The sequence below is a fragment of the Falco punctatus genome (assembly GCF_963210335.1).
Source record: "Falco punctatus genome assembly, chromosome: 4".
NCBI classification, from domain to species: Eukaryota; Metazoa; Chordata; class Aves; order Falconiformes; family Falconidae; genus Falco; species Falco punctatus.
The window spans coordinates 27,108,382-27,126,363 of record NC_137583.1 but is presented as its reverse complement, the minus strand read 5'-3'; the positions used below and the strand labels follow the sequence as shown (position 1 = coordinate 27,126,363).

At 53.5% G+C, this 17,982-nt stretch overlaps 1 protein-coding gene across 2 annotated transcripts in view; it reads left to right on the top strand.

Annotated features, from left to right (window-relative positions):
- The window catches only part of LMF1 (lipase maturation factor 1), a 207,561-nt gene extending 197,813 nt beyond the window's left edge, over positions 1 to 9,748 (top strand). For both annotated transcript variants that reach the window (XM_080386556.1, XM_080386557.1), the window contains one exon: positions 7,502 to 9,748. In XM_080386556.1, the coding sequence (XP_080242682.1) occupies positions 7,502 to 7,676 (175 nt within the window). In that variant the 3' untranslated portion in view covers positions 7,677 to 9,748. The remainder of the gene's footprint in view (positions 1 to 7,501) is intronic.
- Positions 9,749 to 17,982: the final 8,234 nt, after the last annotated feature.

The following is a 17,982-nucleotide window of genomic DNA, read 5'->3' as shown; positions in this document are numbered from 1 at the left end:
GGGGTTTTTTCCTTTATATTTCAAACCCACCATTTCTTTGTTTAATTTTAAGTGACCCTTGTCGCACACTGAAGCTCCCAGCGGGGCTGGCGAGCCCCCTGCACCCACGGCACAGCCCCAGGCACGCTCCCACGGGAGAACCGTGGCCAGAACCCGAGGATCAAGCTGTACCCTCCGATCTGGGTGTAAGAAGTATAAGAGGCCGTTAGCAGGATACCTATTTTTTTAATCCAGACTCCTTAGCAATCTTCCACTGAGTGCTGGATGTGGGCAACCTCAGCGCTGACAGCCGCTTACAGCCAGCCAGCGCCTTTTTGTTATAATTTTGTTTTAATTGTGAACAATAGACTTAAATTTGAGCCTTAGCGGTAGCGCCTGGCAAGAAAAGATAGTTCAGGGGGACTGTGGCTCCGACAGTTTCCATGGGGCATCCCTGTGCCCTCTCCCGTGAGCCGGAGCCCATCTGCGGCTGCTGCAAACCTGAAGGATCCTTCGCTCCCACCTTCCAGCTGAGGCTTGTGCCCCCCGCAGCTCGGCTCCCTTCAGTAGCTGGGTGGAAAAAAAGCTAATTTTCCTACCATATTCCGCCCCCCTCTGCATTCTAAAGGGAATTTTGAGACTTAATTATTTTCATTCCCTGCTAGACTAAATAATTAGGGGAAGGGACTGTTTTCCATAAGAACATTACGCTCCATACTCCACGGAGTTTATTCTGTTAATGGAAACTCTACACCTTAAATAGCCAAGGGACTTTCAAAATGAGTTAATGCCTTCGAAATGAAATTTCTGAGACCAAAGTTTGTAGGTTTCTTTACAACTCTAGAAATTATAGTATTTTTTCAAGTGTGATAAACTTAAAATGAGAAACAGGTGACTGATTAAAAATGAGGGTATTGTTGAGCGCCCAGCCTAGCTGAGTGTGAAGCTTTACTTCAAGCACAGTGATGTTTGTGGAATGTGGATTTACAAAATATTATTGTGCAGCGGATAGTTCATAAAACACCAGCCGTCATAAATCTGAACGGTAGGGCTTTGGCTGAGAAATTAATAAGTGTTTAACACGCCGTCATGGAAACAGACTGCAACAATAAAAGAAAACAAAAATCAGATTTTGCCTACAGGAGGAAAAAAAAAATCAGGTTTTTATTTTTGACCTGAAGTGTTTGGTGTCTCTGATATTAAATCATGTTCACTTAAGGACTTTTATTGCAATTATAGTAGCACTTCGTTGAAAAAGCCCCAACATGTATCCGAGGACCTGGATTTGTAGCGGTGGCGTTATTTATGGAGGCAGCGCTTCCTATTTGATGCTACCTGGCTGCAGGAATGCAAGAAGAATATAACGTTTCGTATTCTTTTTTTTTTTTTTTTTATTTGATTGCCCATTTATTTCCCATTTGTGTCACGGCTGCGGGGCGCTATACCTGGGGGCACGGTGGACTGGGTTTTCAGGCTGTGGGGGTCACCACGGAGCCCGGCAGGAGGTGGCTGCGGAGCTTTGCACGGTGTAGAAGCCACTTTGGGGGCTGCTCCCTCGGACCCCCCCCCCCCCAGAAGGGGTCAAGGTAATTCTGTAGCTATTGAAAGCAGTGCTGGGAGCAGGCAGGGAGTACGGCGTTATTGGAAGATACGGGCATCACTGAGATGTGGGTGGAAATGGCAGTTCTGTTGTGCAAGGTCCCTCCCAAAATGCCTTCAGAGGAGACAGGGGTGCTGCTCATGGGCATGGGATGCTCTGCAGGGACACGAGTCCTTCAGGGTTTGTTTTGTTTTGTTGAACAAAACCTTCAGGGTTTTGTTGAATCCCACGTGCCTCCTCTCATCCCACGGTGTTTCTGTGCTGACACACAAGTCTCCCTCCAAGGACGGGATGCGGTAAGGGAGCAATGTGACTCTGCTGTCCCCAGAGCCAATCCTCTCCCACGGGTGCTGGTGGCTTCTGTGCGGAGAAGTGAAATGTTTTGTGTGGTTTCCCCATGGAAAAGTGGCTTTGCCAGCAGTGAAACTGTCCCGGGAGGTGACCAGATCCTCAGAGGTGAAGAAGTATAAACACATTCTTTTGGCTTTCTCACCAGGTTTCGCCACGGCGAAATGTTTTACTGCAGTTCGTTTCTTCTTTCCCTGTGTACTCGAATCTCAAAGAAAATCTTTATCATCAACATTACAACATCTATTATTATCAGAACAAAATTATTCCATTCTCCTGAATTGAAGTTTAAGGGATTTTCTTTTGGTAAAAACAACCTCGGTATCTCAGCGCTGCTGGGGAGGCAGAACTCATCTCATGGCATCGGGATACCCCCCCGGGTGGGGGATGGGGCTCCCAGCCACCTCTCGCAGCGGTGGCAGATGCAGCCGTGGGGCAGCTTCCCTGTGGCCCTAGGAGCCGTCTGCCTTGGCCAGGGCAGCTCCTGCCTGGGCTCCGTCGGGAACATCGGCCGCATGCCCATCACGCCTGCGAGACGCTGAACTGAGCCCAGTTGCGGGGTCTGTGGGTGCCGCAGGGAATCCCGGGCAGTGCTGCGAGCCCCGGGAGAGCCGGGTTGCCTTCCCCCAAGGTTTTCTCTGCCCCCGGTACAGACACAGCCTCTGAGCCCCTCTTTCTAACCCGTCGGTGGGGCAAAACCCCCACTTCGCCATCTCCCAAGAGAGTTTGGGGGATAAACTGCCCGTGGGATGCTCTGGCTCTGCAGGGCCAGGTCTTGCAGGAGCCTTGAAGAAGGAGCAGTCAGCGGCGCTGAAAAACAACCCATAAAACTGCCCTTATTCTGCAAACTTGGGCCAAGATGAATTTATGATCCCTCCCACTAACAGGGCTAGAATAAGCAAGAAAGCCGATGATGGAGGCTCTGTTACTGTAATGAATTTGTACTTTCCACTGACACTTGCTCGCTGATTTACAGTGGAATGGGGAACCTCCAGATTAAAAAAAAAAAAAAAAGAAAACCAACAAGAAAACCCCCACCAAATCGAAAAGACGCCCCATGTTTTGGTTTCTTTCTTTCCTTTCGCACCCCGCCTTGCCCTGTCAGGCCATTAATTCTAACAGAAACCACTGGCTCTGGTTTTTTCCCTCGAACCCCTCAGCTGTTGCAGGGAGACAGCTGCACCCTCTGGAACTAATTACAGCTGTCTGGGAGATTTAGCCCTCCATCCCAACAACTCCAATATTGCTGCTAATTTTTAACACGTACAGTTGGAAGATGTCATAATAGGCTGATATATGATCGAATCTTAAAAGTGCTACAGCGCAGCTGCTACCGGGCATCTGGTGGGATGAATATATTGATCTAAAAAATAATGGTTATTATTTTTAGCCTTTCTGCCCTCCCCAGGGCTGTAGCCCTGCCCGATCTGGGTGGTGATGGAGAGCAGTGTTTGCCCAAAACGGTGGTAGCAGGCAGGTCCCAGCACCCCGTGCAGGGCCATGGGTCCTTCTGGGTGGCTCGGTGGTCCTCCCTCATCCAGCCATCCACACCAGGATCAGCGCCATCACTCTGCCAGCACCTCCTGAGTACCGCTGTCCCTTGTCCCGTGTCCCTGTTGTTGTCATCGTGGAGAGGGTTTTCCATCTCCTGGAGGAGAAATGTCTGACTTGCTTTATCTGACCATAACTTGTTTCTGGCTTCTCAAGTGATTACTTTGCCCTCCTGTGTCTCCTAAGGGACCTCACCTGGGCTCAGCTGGTTCAGGCTGATGCTCCTCCAGAGCCAATTCCCTGCCCAGCTGTGGTAGCTGGTGCCCGGTGCTTCCCAGGGAGCCAGGAGGAGCTGCCGGCTTGTGTTCGCTCCGAAAATCCTGGGAAACTGTATTCAGCCAGGATTGTCCTTCCTGACCTTTCTGTCTGTCTGCTCTGAAACGCAAGTCTTGTTCATCCTTCCCTGAGTGTGGGCGAGCACCTGTGGCAGCAGACTCCTTTGAATGTAGATGAAGTCAGAGCGCTTCTTCGTGACCTTCTTGTAGATGCTCCCGTTTCTCCAGAGCAGCAAACAAGGTTCACACATGCTAGCAGTCTCCTGCCTCAGAGAGGGCTTGGAGACCTGTGGATCCCTTCCACCAGCCAGAAGGTCTTTGTGTGGGAAGGTCTTTGTGTTGCAGAAAACACAAGCAGTTGCTGATGGGATGGTCTGTAGCCTGCAGGTTTCTTGGTCTGCAGGCGACCATATATGTGCATGTCTCGCCTGAGTTACAAGCTGTCCAGGGCTTTAAGTGATGCTTGTAAACTCTGTGAGCCCTGAAATGATGGACTCTGGGTTGTTCGTTCCCTGAATTCCGAGAGGAGGGAGCGGGTCCAGCGAGGCAGCGCTGGAGGAGTTTACAAATCCTGTAACTTCAGGACTGAGGCACCCAGGTAGATTATAAATACTGGGGTAGCTTGTAAACTCTATGAGCCCTGAAATGAGGGGCTCCAGTGAGTATTAACCTGCAGCTTTTACATACATAAGCCTTGCAAGGAAAGCTTGCCATGGGTTCCAGGTTTTCCGCTTTTCTCCCACAGCCCCTAGCCCGGGAAGGATGGAGAGGACGGATAGCGCAGGATCTGGATGCTGCTGTGGTATTCTAATGCTCAGAGGCATTCTGATGCTCAGAGGGATTCCCGCTGCAGTTTCCCCATCCTGCAGCGCTTTGGCTGCTGCAGCCCTGTGAGGGCTCGTTGGTGCCTCCATTTACCAGAATGGAAACCTGCAAGTTTTCCATCCCAGAGAAGCGCTGGCCGTGCAGGACAGCGAAGAGCCGTGGGCTGTGGTGTGCCGGAGCTTTATAGCTCATCGCTGGGTGAGTGTTCAGCTCCTGGAAGAGCTCAGCTCCACGGAGTATACAAACTCCACAGTCCATGGAGCTGTGCAGGTTCCTCCTCTGTGGATCTTGGCATCCTGACGTGGACCATGCATCCCAACACTCCAGCTCAGGGCTCAGGTGGAGCAGGCTGGGGGAAGCAGAGTGACTGTGGCTGGGACAAGAGGGTGGCTGAATTTAGAGGTCGGGGGGCTGCGGGGGGACTCTTCAGATTGATTGAGGCTCTGAACAGGAAAGCCTAAAACACAGTCAGATAGAAAGGCAAACTATGCCACAAAAATGCATCTTCAATGGCATGTGGTTGCTTTAATGCTCACACGGTTCTAGTTTTACATGCCGATCCCTTTGATAGCAAACATTTTAATAGACAGAGAACATATGGGAAAAATCATGCCAAATCAGATGATAGATATTATTTAATCTGGACAGGCAAGCCCATTCGAAAGGGACAAGGAAATTTTCATTCCAGAGAGGTTGCAGGACAGTCCTGGAGGTTTGGGAGAAGACACTTGGGTGTCTGAGCAGAGACCTGGCATCTCCCGAGGTCTCCTAGGTCTGCCCCAGGGGCTCAGAGAAGCCAGCTGCTCCCTGCACTCCGCATCCCCGTCTAGAAAACGGGAACTTTTCCAGGTGGGGTTTGCAGACAGCTCCTTCAGCATGGGGGACCCCGCTACCCCCATGTGCTGGGGGCACACGGGGACGGGTCCCAGCTCACCGTATGCTCTGCAGTCGCTTAGTGAAGAAAAAAACCCAAGAGCCCCGATGCGGCAGGCGGGGGAAGGCTTCAGGCAGGAGAGGGATGGACATACAATCAGCCACTGAAACTTTTTTGGGAAGTGGATATGTATTTTGACTTCAGGAAAGCAATCAAGCAGCACAGCTTGGAAATCTCTAACCATCCCAGACAGGAGCCTGCAGGCTACCTGGACCCGCGGGAACGTTGCTGTTCAGTAATGCTCTAATTATTAACAGGAAATTTTGTGCTCCTGCGAAGTAAACACTCTGGGAGTAACACTTCAGCCCCCATTTGACTTTTACCAGCCTCAGAACAGAGGAGGGAGAGAGGGTGTAGAAATGGCCCTGGCTGCCACGAAGCCAGCAGCTGCAGGGCGGCATGTATGGTGATGAGATGCAGGGTTGTGCCCCCTGAGCCCCCAGCCAGGGCTGTGCCGTTGCCCCCTCCTTCTCCTGTTTACCTTCCCATATTTGAGGGCTGGTGTCCTGCCTCCCTGCAGCCCCCCGTCAGCGTCTGGGGGGCTCTGCCGCAGAGGGTACAGCATCGGGGGGCACCTCCTTCCCTATGCTTCCCTTGGCACCCAGCCCTTACCCCTTGTTTAAATTAGAGCTGTCCCAGCGCAGCTCCAGATGCTTTAGTCTGGGCTTCCTTGGATCCCCCCGTCATCCTCAGCAGAGGGGGAAACATGCTGATATTTTTCCTGTTTTCATGCCAGCCAGGAGGCCATCAGAAAACAGATGTAGTGCCCATTGCTGCGAGTCAGCAGCAAGTGATGGGCATGATGAACAGCTCCATGTTAATGCGTTTTGTTAGCAGATGCGTTTCTGTATCGCTCATCTGGGTACCCAGCAAGATTTAAATGGAGATGTCGAGATGTGATTGCAGCAGACCTCTTAATTGGGTGCAGTTTTATCTGTTGTCTCCATCTCCCCTGCTTCCTATCAGAGCACCGCATTACGAAGGTGGGCGTTAATGGCAAATATATAAGAGTCGTCCCTAATTATTTTAGCAGTAGGAAGGAACTTTACGGCTGCCCAAGGTGCAGCCCCAGGAGCGAGCAGCTGCAGGAGCATGGTGCCCTGCTCAGTAGCAGGGTTTGTATTTTAGTAGTGAAGCAAAGCAGGTTTAAATGAGCATTGACACGACTTTGACATTTTTATATTGTGGGTTATTTTATGAACTTATCCAGCAAATGCGGCGATGCACTCTGCAAACAGGGACCACAACGCTGGAGGACCAGGGTGTTACTCCCTCTCTTGTCAGCATGCCCTACATCAAGCGGGACCAAACCTCCCGAACCGAGCGGCATGGTTAGCCTCCGAATGTGTTTTGCGACACTGATGAATGCTTCTTTCTTCACTGTTTTAAAATCTCCTTTTCTGTCAACTCCCAGGGCGGCCAGAAAACAGATGCGCTCGTAGCTCCACTAATAAGCTGTGGAGCAGAAGGAGCAGCCGCTGCCTGGGGCAGAGGGATGCTGGGGGAGCTGGGGTGGGAGTCAGGCTCTATACCTAAAAATGTCCTGGGCAGAAATACTCCTTAGTTGCTCTCAGAAAAGAAAAAAAAAATAATTTTCTTGGTTTTATTATTATTCTTTCAAACTTGGTTGCCGAGAGGTGTGTGGAGCGTGCGGCGGCGGTGGGGAGTGCAGAGGGCGAGGGGGTGTTAAAGCTCCTCTGCATCATTCCTAAATTGCATCAGGAGGAGCCCAGGAGCTCCCCGCTGCCTCGCTCCAGCAGGGACGGCCGCACCCCTGCTGCTGGCTGTGGGCATCCCAAGGATGGAGGGAGCGTCAGGATGCAGGAGCCAGCCAGGCTGAGCACCCTCCAGCTGACTTCTCCATCTAGCTATGGAAAGGCTCAAACCTCATCTCTGAGGGGACCGTAAATAGGGTCTGACACTCCCCCCGCTGCCGCCCGGCTGTGGTGCCAGCCCCTGCTGAGCAGGCTGCACTGTGTTCCTCTGCAGGTGGATCCGAGCAGAACACTTCAAGTACAAATTCAGCCGACCCGGGGGAAAGCACGCCAGCGAGGGGAGGTGGTGGATTCGGAAGAGGATCGGCCCTTACTTCCCCCCCGTCAACCTCCAGGGCCTGAAGAAGTTTTATGAAGACAGGAACTGGCCGTACCCCATGCGGGACTGATGGAGGAGGACAAGCAATTCAAGAGGGACCAGCTAGGGAAGCAGAGCAGTCAGCTCCCTTACAAACTGCCTGTCTTGCCTCTCTGTATTTTTCATCCATATCCTTGTTTACACGTATCTTACAGAAGGTTCCCAACCAACCTGTCCACTTGCTGTTGTGATCTGGTTTTTCTCATCTTTCTGTTTCTTTCTGTCCATCCTTCTCACCGCAGCCATGCCTGATGATTGATTTCTTTTGCCAAGCTGCTCTGTTCGGAAATCATCAGCTCTAGAATTTAGGAAAAACAAGTGTGAACAAATACCATGATTAGTTTTGGGTAGCTGTTGGTGTTGCTTTTCCTGAGCCATTGCATTGTGTGGTGGCTGCAGAGGTGTGCAGGGAGGTCTCAGGGTGGTCTCCTGCCTTGGCCTGTGCCCCCTGAGGCTCACAGGTTCCCTGGGGTCTGGCATCGGACAGCGCAGCTGGGTCCTGCCCTGCAGCCAGCTCTGTGGAGGTGATGCTGGCCTGGCACAGGGCACTGCTCCCCCATCCCATCCCATCCCATGTCCCATCCCATCCCGTCCCATCCCCATGCCATCCCGTCCCATCCCATCCTGTCCCGTCCATCCCATCCCATCCCATCCCGTCCCATCCCATCCCATCCCCATGTGTGCCGGCAGCCCTGAGCTGTCAAAGCTGCTTTACTCCCGACACAGCTGCCCCCGCGCCGCCCTCACTGGCACCCTGGGAAGGAGTCTCCTCGCTACCTTTTCACTGCAGGCTCATGACCGGGCTGAGCTACGTGTCCTGCCCACCAGGCATGGTTCGGCTCTCCCACTGTTCATCCCTGGGCTGGGGAAAGCGCCCTGCGACCTCACCCTGGGATCCCCTGTCCCTCCTGTTTGCTTTGGAGTCTCCCCTCATCTTGGTCTGTGTTTAAAATCACCACATGGGTTTGGCTCGGTGAGCCCAAATGACAGCGATGGGAGTGAAGGGAGAGCAAGAAAGTGGACGGTGTGTGAAGCAGCCAGCGGCAGGCCGGGTAGTTTATAATAATCGATTGCTTGTTAGCACGTTCTGCTGCACACGTTTCTTCTTGCAGGGGAAAAAAAAAAAAAAAAGATCAAAGCAATGCATAAAACCCCGTTGTACCAGGCTTGCCTGCAGAAAGCCACAGGTTTACTGAGAAACCCAAAATAGCTCCTCGCTGGAGCTGCCGTGTGGGCTCTGTGACTCAGCCCCGAGGACAAGCGCAGCCCTGTGCGGCCGTGTCCCAGCGCTGCTGGTGCTCCTGGGTCGCCCGGGCTGGGAAGGCAGCTGGAGTCACCAAGTCTGCCGCCAGCCCCACCGCGTTTACACAGGGCTGGATTTAACGGGCCCTGGCCCGGCAGCGCAGACACGCGGGGCTGCGCCTTCCTGTTTGCTTAACCTGGGGGTTCTGTAACTGCTGCGTTTGGTTGGTGGCCCCGGGGCCGGGATCTGCCTGTTGGAGCTGGCAGAGGTTGGTGCCAGAGGTGTCCGACCGGCCGGTGGTTGGGAGGAGCTGAGCATCCCATGGGCACGGTCCAGCGCCGCCAGCTGTGTGGCCACACACCCCAGCAGGAGAGGCTGGGAGAAGGGCAGGACAGGGCTTTCCAGGCTTTTCCCCCTGGGTTTGTGCCTTGACATTCACCGTGGCCACCCTGGGCAGGAATTCCAGTGGCCAGTAAGCTTACAAGAAGGCTTTTACCCGTTCCAGAGCAAACTGAGCCTAAGCCACATGCCAGGGGCAAAGCACTGCTGTGTGCTGGGCTCTGGGGGAGCTCGGGGCAGAGCCACCAGCCCGGCAGGGCCCAGTGGACACCACGGGAGGCAGAGGTGGTGGCCACATCCCTGGGGCTTGTCCATCCTCTCCCGCGCCAGATGTGTCAATAGCAGCCAAATGGGGTTTTGATAGAAAAATGGGTCCAAAGTGGGAAACTTTGGGCACGGATGCAGGCACACAAAAGCCATTTTCCATGTTTCTTCCCCCTTTCTGACGGCATGTACGGAGCGGGCACGACTGAGAGCGTATTTCCAGAAAGGGATTAAAGCAAACAGCTCTTGAAAAACCATGGGGAGCGTCACTCATTTTTTATTTTTTCTAAAAGTGTTAAGAAAGGAAAACAGCAGCAGCCCTGGGAGGGCAGCCCAGCCCCGGGTGCAGTCCCCCCCGGTGCCTGCCCTGGTGTGACTCACCGGGGACATGCCAGCTCCCACGGGGCCGAGGTGACAGGTAATAAATAAGGCGAGTCCTGGGTGTTGCAGCACTTATTTGTGTTTGAGAAGATGCCTGGTGTCACCTCCGATCACCATCCTGGTGAGCCTGGGCTGCCGCGGCTGCAGGAGCACCACTCTCCCTCCCCTTCTCTGGTGCATTGGTGGGCACGTTTGCACAGGGTTTGCTCTTGGGTTGCGGTGGCTTTGCTCCATCTCTGATGGGTCCGGCTCAGGATGGCTGGAGAGAGCGGGAGGACCCTCATATGGCCTCGTGCCTGGGAGTTGGGGGGGTCTGTGGTCCCGGGGGTGCCCAGCTTTGCCAAGGAGCAGTGGCTGGCACTTGGCACCCGGGAGAGCTGTGACGGCAGCAGAGGTGCGGTGCCCATCGCAGGGAGCTGCTACGCTTCTGCAAGACGTTATAGCTCTTGGCCGGGGACTGGGGAAGGCCTATATGTTACCATCCTTTCTGAACCAAGACGAATAGATTAATTGTGGCGCTTGGAGCAACATATAGGGCGCTCCAAACTGTAAATAACATTTATGACTCAATTGTGTTTTCCTAAATATTTGCCATAGTTGGAAACCAGCACTCTTCTGCGAACAATGGAAGAACATTTTGTTCCGATTACCGCGTGGAGGGATGAGGGCAAACGCCGCGATCCCGCATCTCGCTCCCATTATCGTCCTTCCTGGCTTGGCTGCCCCGCCGTGGGGCTGGGGGCGATGGAGGCCGGGCTGTGTCCGTCGCGGATCCCGGGTGGGGGTCGGTGTCTCCATGTGATGGGCACAGCTTCGTGCTGAGCATCTCCCGCCTGTGAGAGCTCGGGTGCTGCCAGATGTTATTTGAAGCATTTTATTGGGTCTTGGGTTTTTTCTTCTCCCACAGCTGAAATTGCACGCTGGGGTGGGATGCGCAGGGCAAGGCTGGACTGCTCCCACGGCCCCGGCTCGCGCCTTGGGGGACCTTGCGCAGGATTTTTTCGGCAGGTGAGTTGGCAGAAAGCAGCACACGCTGCCCCTGTTCTCTCTGGCTTGATGGGACTGTGGAGCCTCCCCTGAAAAGGCACTTTCCACCTTCCCCGTGCCCAGGACAGCCACGGTCACACTGCAGAGCCCGTGCCCGGCAGTGCCATCCCTGCCTCCTCGGGGCTGAGCCCGCTCCCGGTCAGGGGCTTGCTGCAGCAAAAAGCCATGAGGATCCCAGCACAGTGGCTGCAGCCCCCTGCCGGGGGTCGCTGCTGTGGGATTTTGAGCCCAGAGATTTTAAGTCACTGTTCAAAGAGACTCTGCCCCTCGGCCACACCGTCTGCTCCCCAGCCCCGGCCGTCCTTCGGCCCTAATGTGAGCAAGCTGGCATGGGTGGGCAGCCCCGGCCGTCCCCATGGGTGCCAACAGCTGGCAGCTTCGGAAAGTGCACGGGGGTGTGGGTGCCCCCCTGCGTGGGTGATGGGTGATGGGTGACAGACATCCCCCAGGCATCCCTCGTTGGCTGGTCACTGGCAGCAAACAGTGCGGGCCTCCCCCCGCTCCCCAATTTAATTAATTTCTTTTGGTTTCCAACCTCTGGGTCAGGGATAATGGAACCCAGACCAGCATTTCCATTCCTGTTTGCTGTGCATTGTGCTTGTTAAGCTTTTTTTCTTTTCTCTTTTTTTTTTTTTAAATCAAAAATTCTCGCTGCGCTCCAGAGCACTGGTTGGAAGATAATACACATTCAAAGGCAGTGAGGAAGGTGCATGCAGGGGATTAAATTAGAAACGTTTCCCTGGGACAAAATTTTAAAGAAGAAAAGAAACAATTATTTCGAGGGGGTGAGGAAATCGGAACCACATTGTGTTATCTGTTGACTAGAAGTTTTCTTGGAGAGTTTTTTTGTTGTTTTTTTTTCCTGAGCTATGCACTGGAAGTAAAACTTTGTGGCATTCCCAAGTCAGCGCGTCGTAAATTCATGTGAAAGATAGCTGTGTCTGAGGTCTGCTCCTGCCAGGCTCCTCATCCCCAGTGTCCCAAGAGGGGACAGGGACACCCACAAGCACCCAGCAGAGAGGGTTAGGGTCCCAGCATCAGCCCCAGCAGCTCTGGGGCACAGGGTTTGGGTCCATCAGTCAAATCTCTTATCATGGGTGTGTTTTTCCAGCTCATCCTCTGGTCTGGAGTGTGATCTAATCCTGCTCCTCCTCCTGTTTCTCTGTCAGGTCCAACTAGGTCCCAGAGCCACTGGTGCTGAGGGGGGAAGGACATGGCCAGCATGTCGGGGGACATTGCTGGATCAAAGCTAAGCAGCTTTTCTTTTTTTATTTGCTTTTCCTAGATGAAAGTTATTGCCCCTTGGGGTGTTACAAATGCATCTTGTGCAAGCTGCGCGCCCCTGCCCGTGCGCGTGGCTGCCGGTGGCTCTGGGTGCTGCACAGTCTTCTTGAGTGCATCACCCCCAAAACCACGGGTGGGGAGAAAATAGCCGGGAGAGCCCCTGCTGTGCCTGCAAATTAATGAACTGAGACCTTTCCTGCCCTGCCCCGGGGGAACAGGTGATGCTGGGGGGAGTGGGGCCGCAGGGCCCCCCAGCGGAGGGTGCTTCAGTGTTTGCACAGAGGACGGCAGCATCACGCAGCCCATCCAAATGCATTGTGCACATGTTCACGGGGGCTGGGGGCACACTGGCCCCCTCCCCGCCGAAACCCCAGCGTGCTGCTGCGTTCAGTCCTCGCTGGGCAATGGCTGGCTGCGGAGAGCCTCCAGCCTCCTGCTTGGAACTGTGCCCCCCGCTCCCTGCCCGTGGGCTCATCCCAGCGCTGGGGCTGCTTGGGAAGACGGAAGTGATTGGGTGACTTGTACCCAGAGCTGCTTCAGTGGGTTTAGGAGGGTCCCTGGGGCCACACTGGGAGGGGGGAGCATTTTCATCCCAGAGAGGAAAGGCTGGAGGAGACCGTAGGTATCCTCCTGGGGAGAGGAGTCGCAGCCTCGAGGATGCTCGTGTTTAACCTGCACTGAAGGTCAAGCTGTCCCTGCCCCTGGGGGGACATGCTGGACAGGGACCATGCTGGGCCTGCCGGCGCTGCCCCTTGCACCCTGTCCTGCTGGCAGCTGAGTTTTGCTTCATGGGTGATGAAACACAAGGGGTTCCATTTTCTGCACATCCAAACCCCGTGTCCCAGGCACCCAGGAGTCACGGCGAGATCCTGGGGACAGTCCCTTGGGGTAGGTTATCCCCTTCAGCTTCGTTTTGCGTTGCTGTAGAAGTTTCCTTGCTTAGATTATTTTTTTTTTTCTCTCTCCTGATGGCATTGTAGGTGGCTTTTCACTTCTGCAGCCCTCCGACCCGCTGTCGCGTCCCCGGGGACACCTGCTCTGCCACACGCCCAAGCCGGGACTCCCCAAGGTGAGTCTGGGGGTCACCACCACCACCGCAGGTACCAGCCCAGGGAGTCCAGCCGGCGGGAGGTCCGGGCTGCAGGCTTGGACCGACTTTTTTTCCTTTTTGCCAAGATTACAGCCTTTTGAAAGCACGAGACCCCCTAGCAAGCACAGCTGGGTTTATATTTCCGCACGTTGGCCGCCGGCTGCGGCGGGGTCGGATCCCAGCGCCTTGGCCAAGCTCATCCAGGCTGCTCTTCCCCAGGAATGAGGAAGCCTCCCTGGGCTTTGGGTTTTTTTTAATACCACGTATAAATGTCTATTCCTGTTGTTGCTGCTGGGGAACACAAAGCCAATATGTGCGGGCTGATGGGGTTTAGCTCATCTTGCATGCACAGGGAATGGCTAAACGCATCCGTGCTTGCATAATTTGGGAAAACCAGCAGCATGGCTTTTGGAGTGAGCTGGATACGACAGTGCCCATGTCAAGGGGAAGATGGTGTGGGAGGCTGGATCAGACCATCTCGGGTCCCCAGCGGGGCTGGGTTCTTTGGTTACTTCATTCCCCTGCCCGCTGTGGGAGGCTTTGGCTCAGACTCCATCGCATATGAAGTTGCAAGGGCTTTGAAGGTTCTATAGATCATCTACCTGCCTCCGAGCCCTCCAGGAGAGCTGTCCTCTGGTGGTGAGATGCAAACCTGTGCTGTGTGTTACTGTGCAACGTGTTCAGTGCCCCACAGGAATATAAGATGCAGCTGGAAAATCTTTTATGATGGATTTAGAACTGGAAGTTCTGTTTTCCCATCAGGGTTTGTTTCTGCCACAGGAACATAGAGAGGTTCCCAGCTTCATCCCCATCACCACGCTGGTCGCTGGGAGGACATCTCGCCAAACCTCCTCCGGCTGACAGCCTTCCTTGAAAAATAACCCTTCCAGGGCTGGTGTAAAAAACCCAAAGATTTGGAGGAAAGAAGTCATTGCTTCCATCTGGTTGTCTGAGATCCACGCAGGTCGCATTTTCAAACCTTCCTGTGGCTGGAAGTGTGGATGTGACTCATGTTTTGGGAACACGGCCCCTGCGAGGTCCTTGTCCCAGTATTATCCCTACTGGCAGCTACCATGCACCAACCCAGAGATTTCCTCATTCTTGGATCATTTATAAATTGTAGTTATTTGTTTTAAAGTAGCCAGCCTTCAGTCCGGGGGTTCCCGTAGAAAACACATGTATGTGTATACCTTCTCTGCTCCCAGCTGCTTTTAGAAGCTGGCTTTACTTTAGCACATATTATTAAAGGAAAGAGCTTTTTTCCTTCCCAGTAGATTAAGTTTGGCTAAACAATTCAGTGTGAACTGCTGGGCATGAGGCAGAAACCTGTAGGCTAAATTACCCAGCTGCTATAAGTTTAGACCAGCATGGGATGGATTTCAGGATCGTATATTAGTTTTCATTTAATCTGATTATTCTGGGCTGGAGTTCCTGGAGGGTCTTCAGGTTATTGTCAGTCAAAAGAATCTTTTAAAAGCTTCCATTTGCACTAAACTTTTTCCCATTAAAAGTCTATTTTCATTGTGGATCAATTTTTATTTTAATGAAAAAATGATTCTCCCAACTGCCTCCTTTCCCCACCCCCCGCCACCCCAGCTGGGGTTAAAAATGAAGCTGCAATGGGGTCTTGCCACTCAAAATACCATTTTTGTCTTTTGCTGAGGCTGTTGGCTTGGTTGAAGGAGCTTGGGCAGATGATGAAGGGGCAGATAATGTGGAAAGGCACCTCCTCTGCTCCCAGCGATGCTTCCTGATACCCACCCCCCCATCCTCCAACCCTTCCCTCGCTGGGAAAACGCTTTAAGTGGCTTGAATCCTGGAGGGAATTCTAGCTCAAAAGTCTCAGAGACTAATGCAGGACTAATTGATCTTAAAAGCCTGTTGCTGGATGGCTCGGAGTTGTGCTGTCAATTCCCAGGCTGGTTTCTATCTGCCATCTCCTCTCAGCTTCCACTTCGGGGAGCAGGAGGGTCTGGTGGGAGCAGCCCCCACCCGGGCTGGGAAGGCAGCAAAGCCCCTGTTTTACAGCGAGGACATCCTTGTCCGCTCTGTCTTCTGTGCAGGAGCAACAGCTTTGTGGCACAGGGCGGCTTCAGCCGAGCTGATGGCATTTCCCTGGGGCATCCATCCAGTCTGGCCCCGTTGCTGCAGGTGGGATGGCAACGGGCCAAGAACCGCCCCAGGGCTATGGTGGGAAAAAAACAACACAGAGATATTCAGAAATAAACCCCCAACCTCTGTTCTTTATTTATGCAGGATTTTACATTGGATATGCCAGCCTGAACCTTCTGGAGTCCACGTGCCATCCGAACTGCTCCGGCAGGTGACCCCAGCGCTGACCCCTCCAGGGAACCAGGACCACGCCAGCCCGGTGCAAGGCTCTGTGGGGGTGTGAGTCCTTGTACTTTGTCATGCCTAAACCCCTCAGTTTGCTCAGGTTTTGCACGCAGGCAGGTGGGGAGGAAAGAGCTGATGGCCCCTGCACACATTGTGCCCCAGCCGTGGTGCCAGGCACCGTGGAGGTTCCCCCCAGTGGCATCGGGGCTTTCCATCCTGCTCTGCCTCCTTCTCCCCGCAGGGAGCTGTGGGGGGGATGAGCCCCTGCCCTCCCCTTTCCCCAGTCAGTGGGATTTTGCCATGCCCTTCACATCACTGAAACGCTGTTTTTTCCCCCAGCAGAGGCTGGGAACCTGCTTCCTCTGCAGTAGCAGCTCTGGCTAAGACTGCACTTTTTCCTGTGTGTGCCTGTTGCTGGGACAATTATACTAAAATCACACCACCTGCAAGCGGTTAGTTGGAATAATAAATAAGTGATAGATTATCAAATAAAGTGTTGGCTTCAGATGAGGTCATCCTAGCACCATGTCGGGGGTCTCGGAGGGTTTGCAGGCTGCCTTCCTGCCGCTGATGGGCTAAATAGCTCTTGTATCAGTCAATAAAAAAGTTGTAGAGATTAAAGAATCAATTAGGTATTAGCCAAAGGGGCAAAAGCGTAACCCAAACATGCTGATAAAATCCAGTAGGTGATTATGGGAATGGTTCTTATTTCGTTTTACTTTTTAAAGGAATAATTGCTCATTACAGGGCATGGAGTGACATGGACTGATACTTTTCCAGCTTTACAGGGGAAGAAATTCTAGTGTTTGGCTGACAAATGCGGAGGCACGCCACGCTTCAGGGCTGAACAGGCATTTGTTGATCCTTACTTTGAGGAGCATCGTTTTGGCCCTGCAATAATGGCCAGGGGAGCTCAGTTGGTTACTTGGTGCAGCCTCAGCCCAGAGCGCCCTTCCCTGTGGTGCTGCACGTGTGCGGGGTACTGGGAGATGCTCGCAGGGGAGGCGAGAGGGATGGGACCAAACATCGGCACCTGGGTATGTTGGAGCCCCGGGGCTCTGCTGCTTACCATACACACTTTGGTTAACCAAGTAAACTCTGATCAGCTGAAAAAGCAGTTAGGGCTGTATATATTAGAGGGTTTTTTCCAATATTTACCATATGGCCTTCCATTTTCCAGGAACACACATCTGCAGCACCGGCCCCAGCCCGGGCTGGCAGCTCACAGTCGGGAATCGGGCTGTGTAATGTCACGTTCTGCTAATTCCTGCAAACATTTATTAAGTGTTAGTCTAGTGCAAAGCCTTACCTCATGTGGGCCAAATAGAGGACGTACCCGCCGGGGGAAGGCTCCTTGGGAACAAGCGACCTGAGCATCCCACCTGGCACTGCGGCACTGCCAGGGTGGGCTGCCCCGGGGAGGCAGCAGCTTGGGGAACCCTTTGGGCGAGCCAAGGGGTGGACAGCAGGATGGGCCATTCCGGTGTTGCCTGTGTGTTTCTGCAGAATGGGGCATTTGCCAGATCATTTTCCAAGGAGGAAAGTTCAAATGAATTACCGTTTCCGCGCACACACCCCCCACCACCCCCCATATTAAGATGGCATGTTTGGTTTTACAAGGGGAAAAAAGCATGGATCGCATCGTTTCAAGTCCTTTCTGTTTGGAGCTATTTCTGCAGGGGAAGCATGATGCTTTTGAGTAGATTTTTAAGTCATTTCCACCCCACGAGAAGCACTGGCTGTTCACCACTCCTGTGCAGAGCAAACATCCATTCTGAGATGGAGTGGCTCCCCAGGAAGGGCTGCTCTGCCCGCACGCTCCATCACTTTCCTGCTTAAAAGGGAGAGAATTGCAGGCAAGAAGAGAGCCATCCTGCAGGCCCTTGAGCCCTGGGGTTACTGCAGAGGTGGCACAAGGACATCACGCCACAGGGACAGCAGCCATCCACGTCCCCTTCGCTGGAGCACACCGTGCCAATTTGCCTGGCGGGGTCCTGCTGCCAGCGCTTCTTCCAGCCAAGCTCCCAGCTGCCTGGCCCTGCCTCGCCTGGATGCTTATATATCCTTCACAAAGCATTGTTTTTATGGCGTGCATGTAAAGCACACGCACAATGTACATCACCGCCGGGCTGGCAGCGCCTCACAGCCCACGCCGGCCAGGCCAGGAATGAGCTGTTTATTGCTCTGTGCCCTCGCCTTGCAGTTCCCCCTGTACGTGCGTGGTGAGTTTTCCCCTTTGTTTTTCCCTTTGTTTTTCCCTTTGGGTTTTTTTTTTTGGGGGGGGGGTCTACTTTTTGCAGGTCATATACCACCAGGCCATGCCGCGGCTACAGGCAGAGTGCCTTGCGTGGG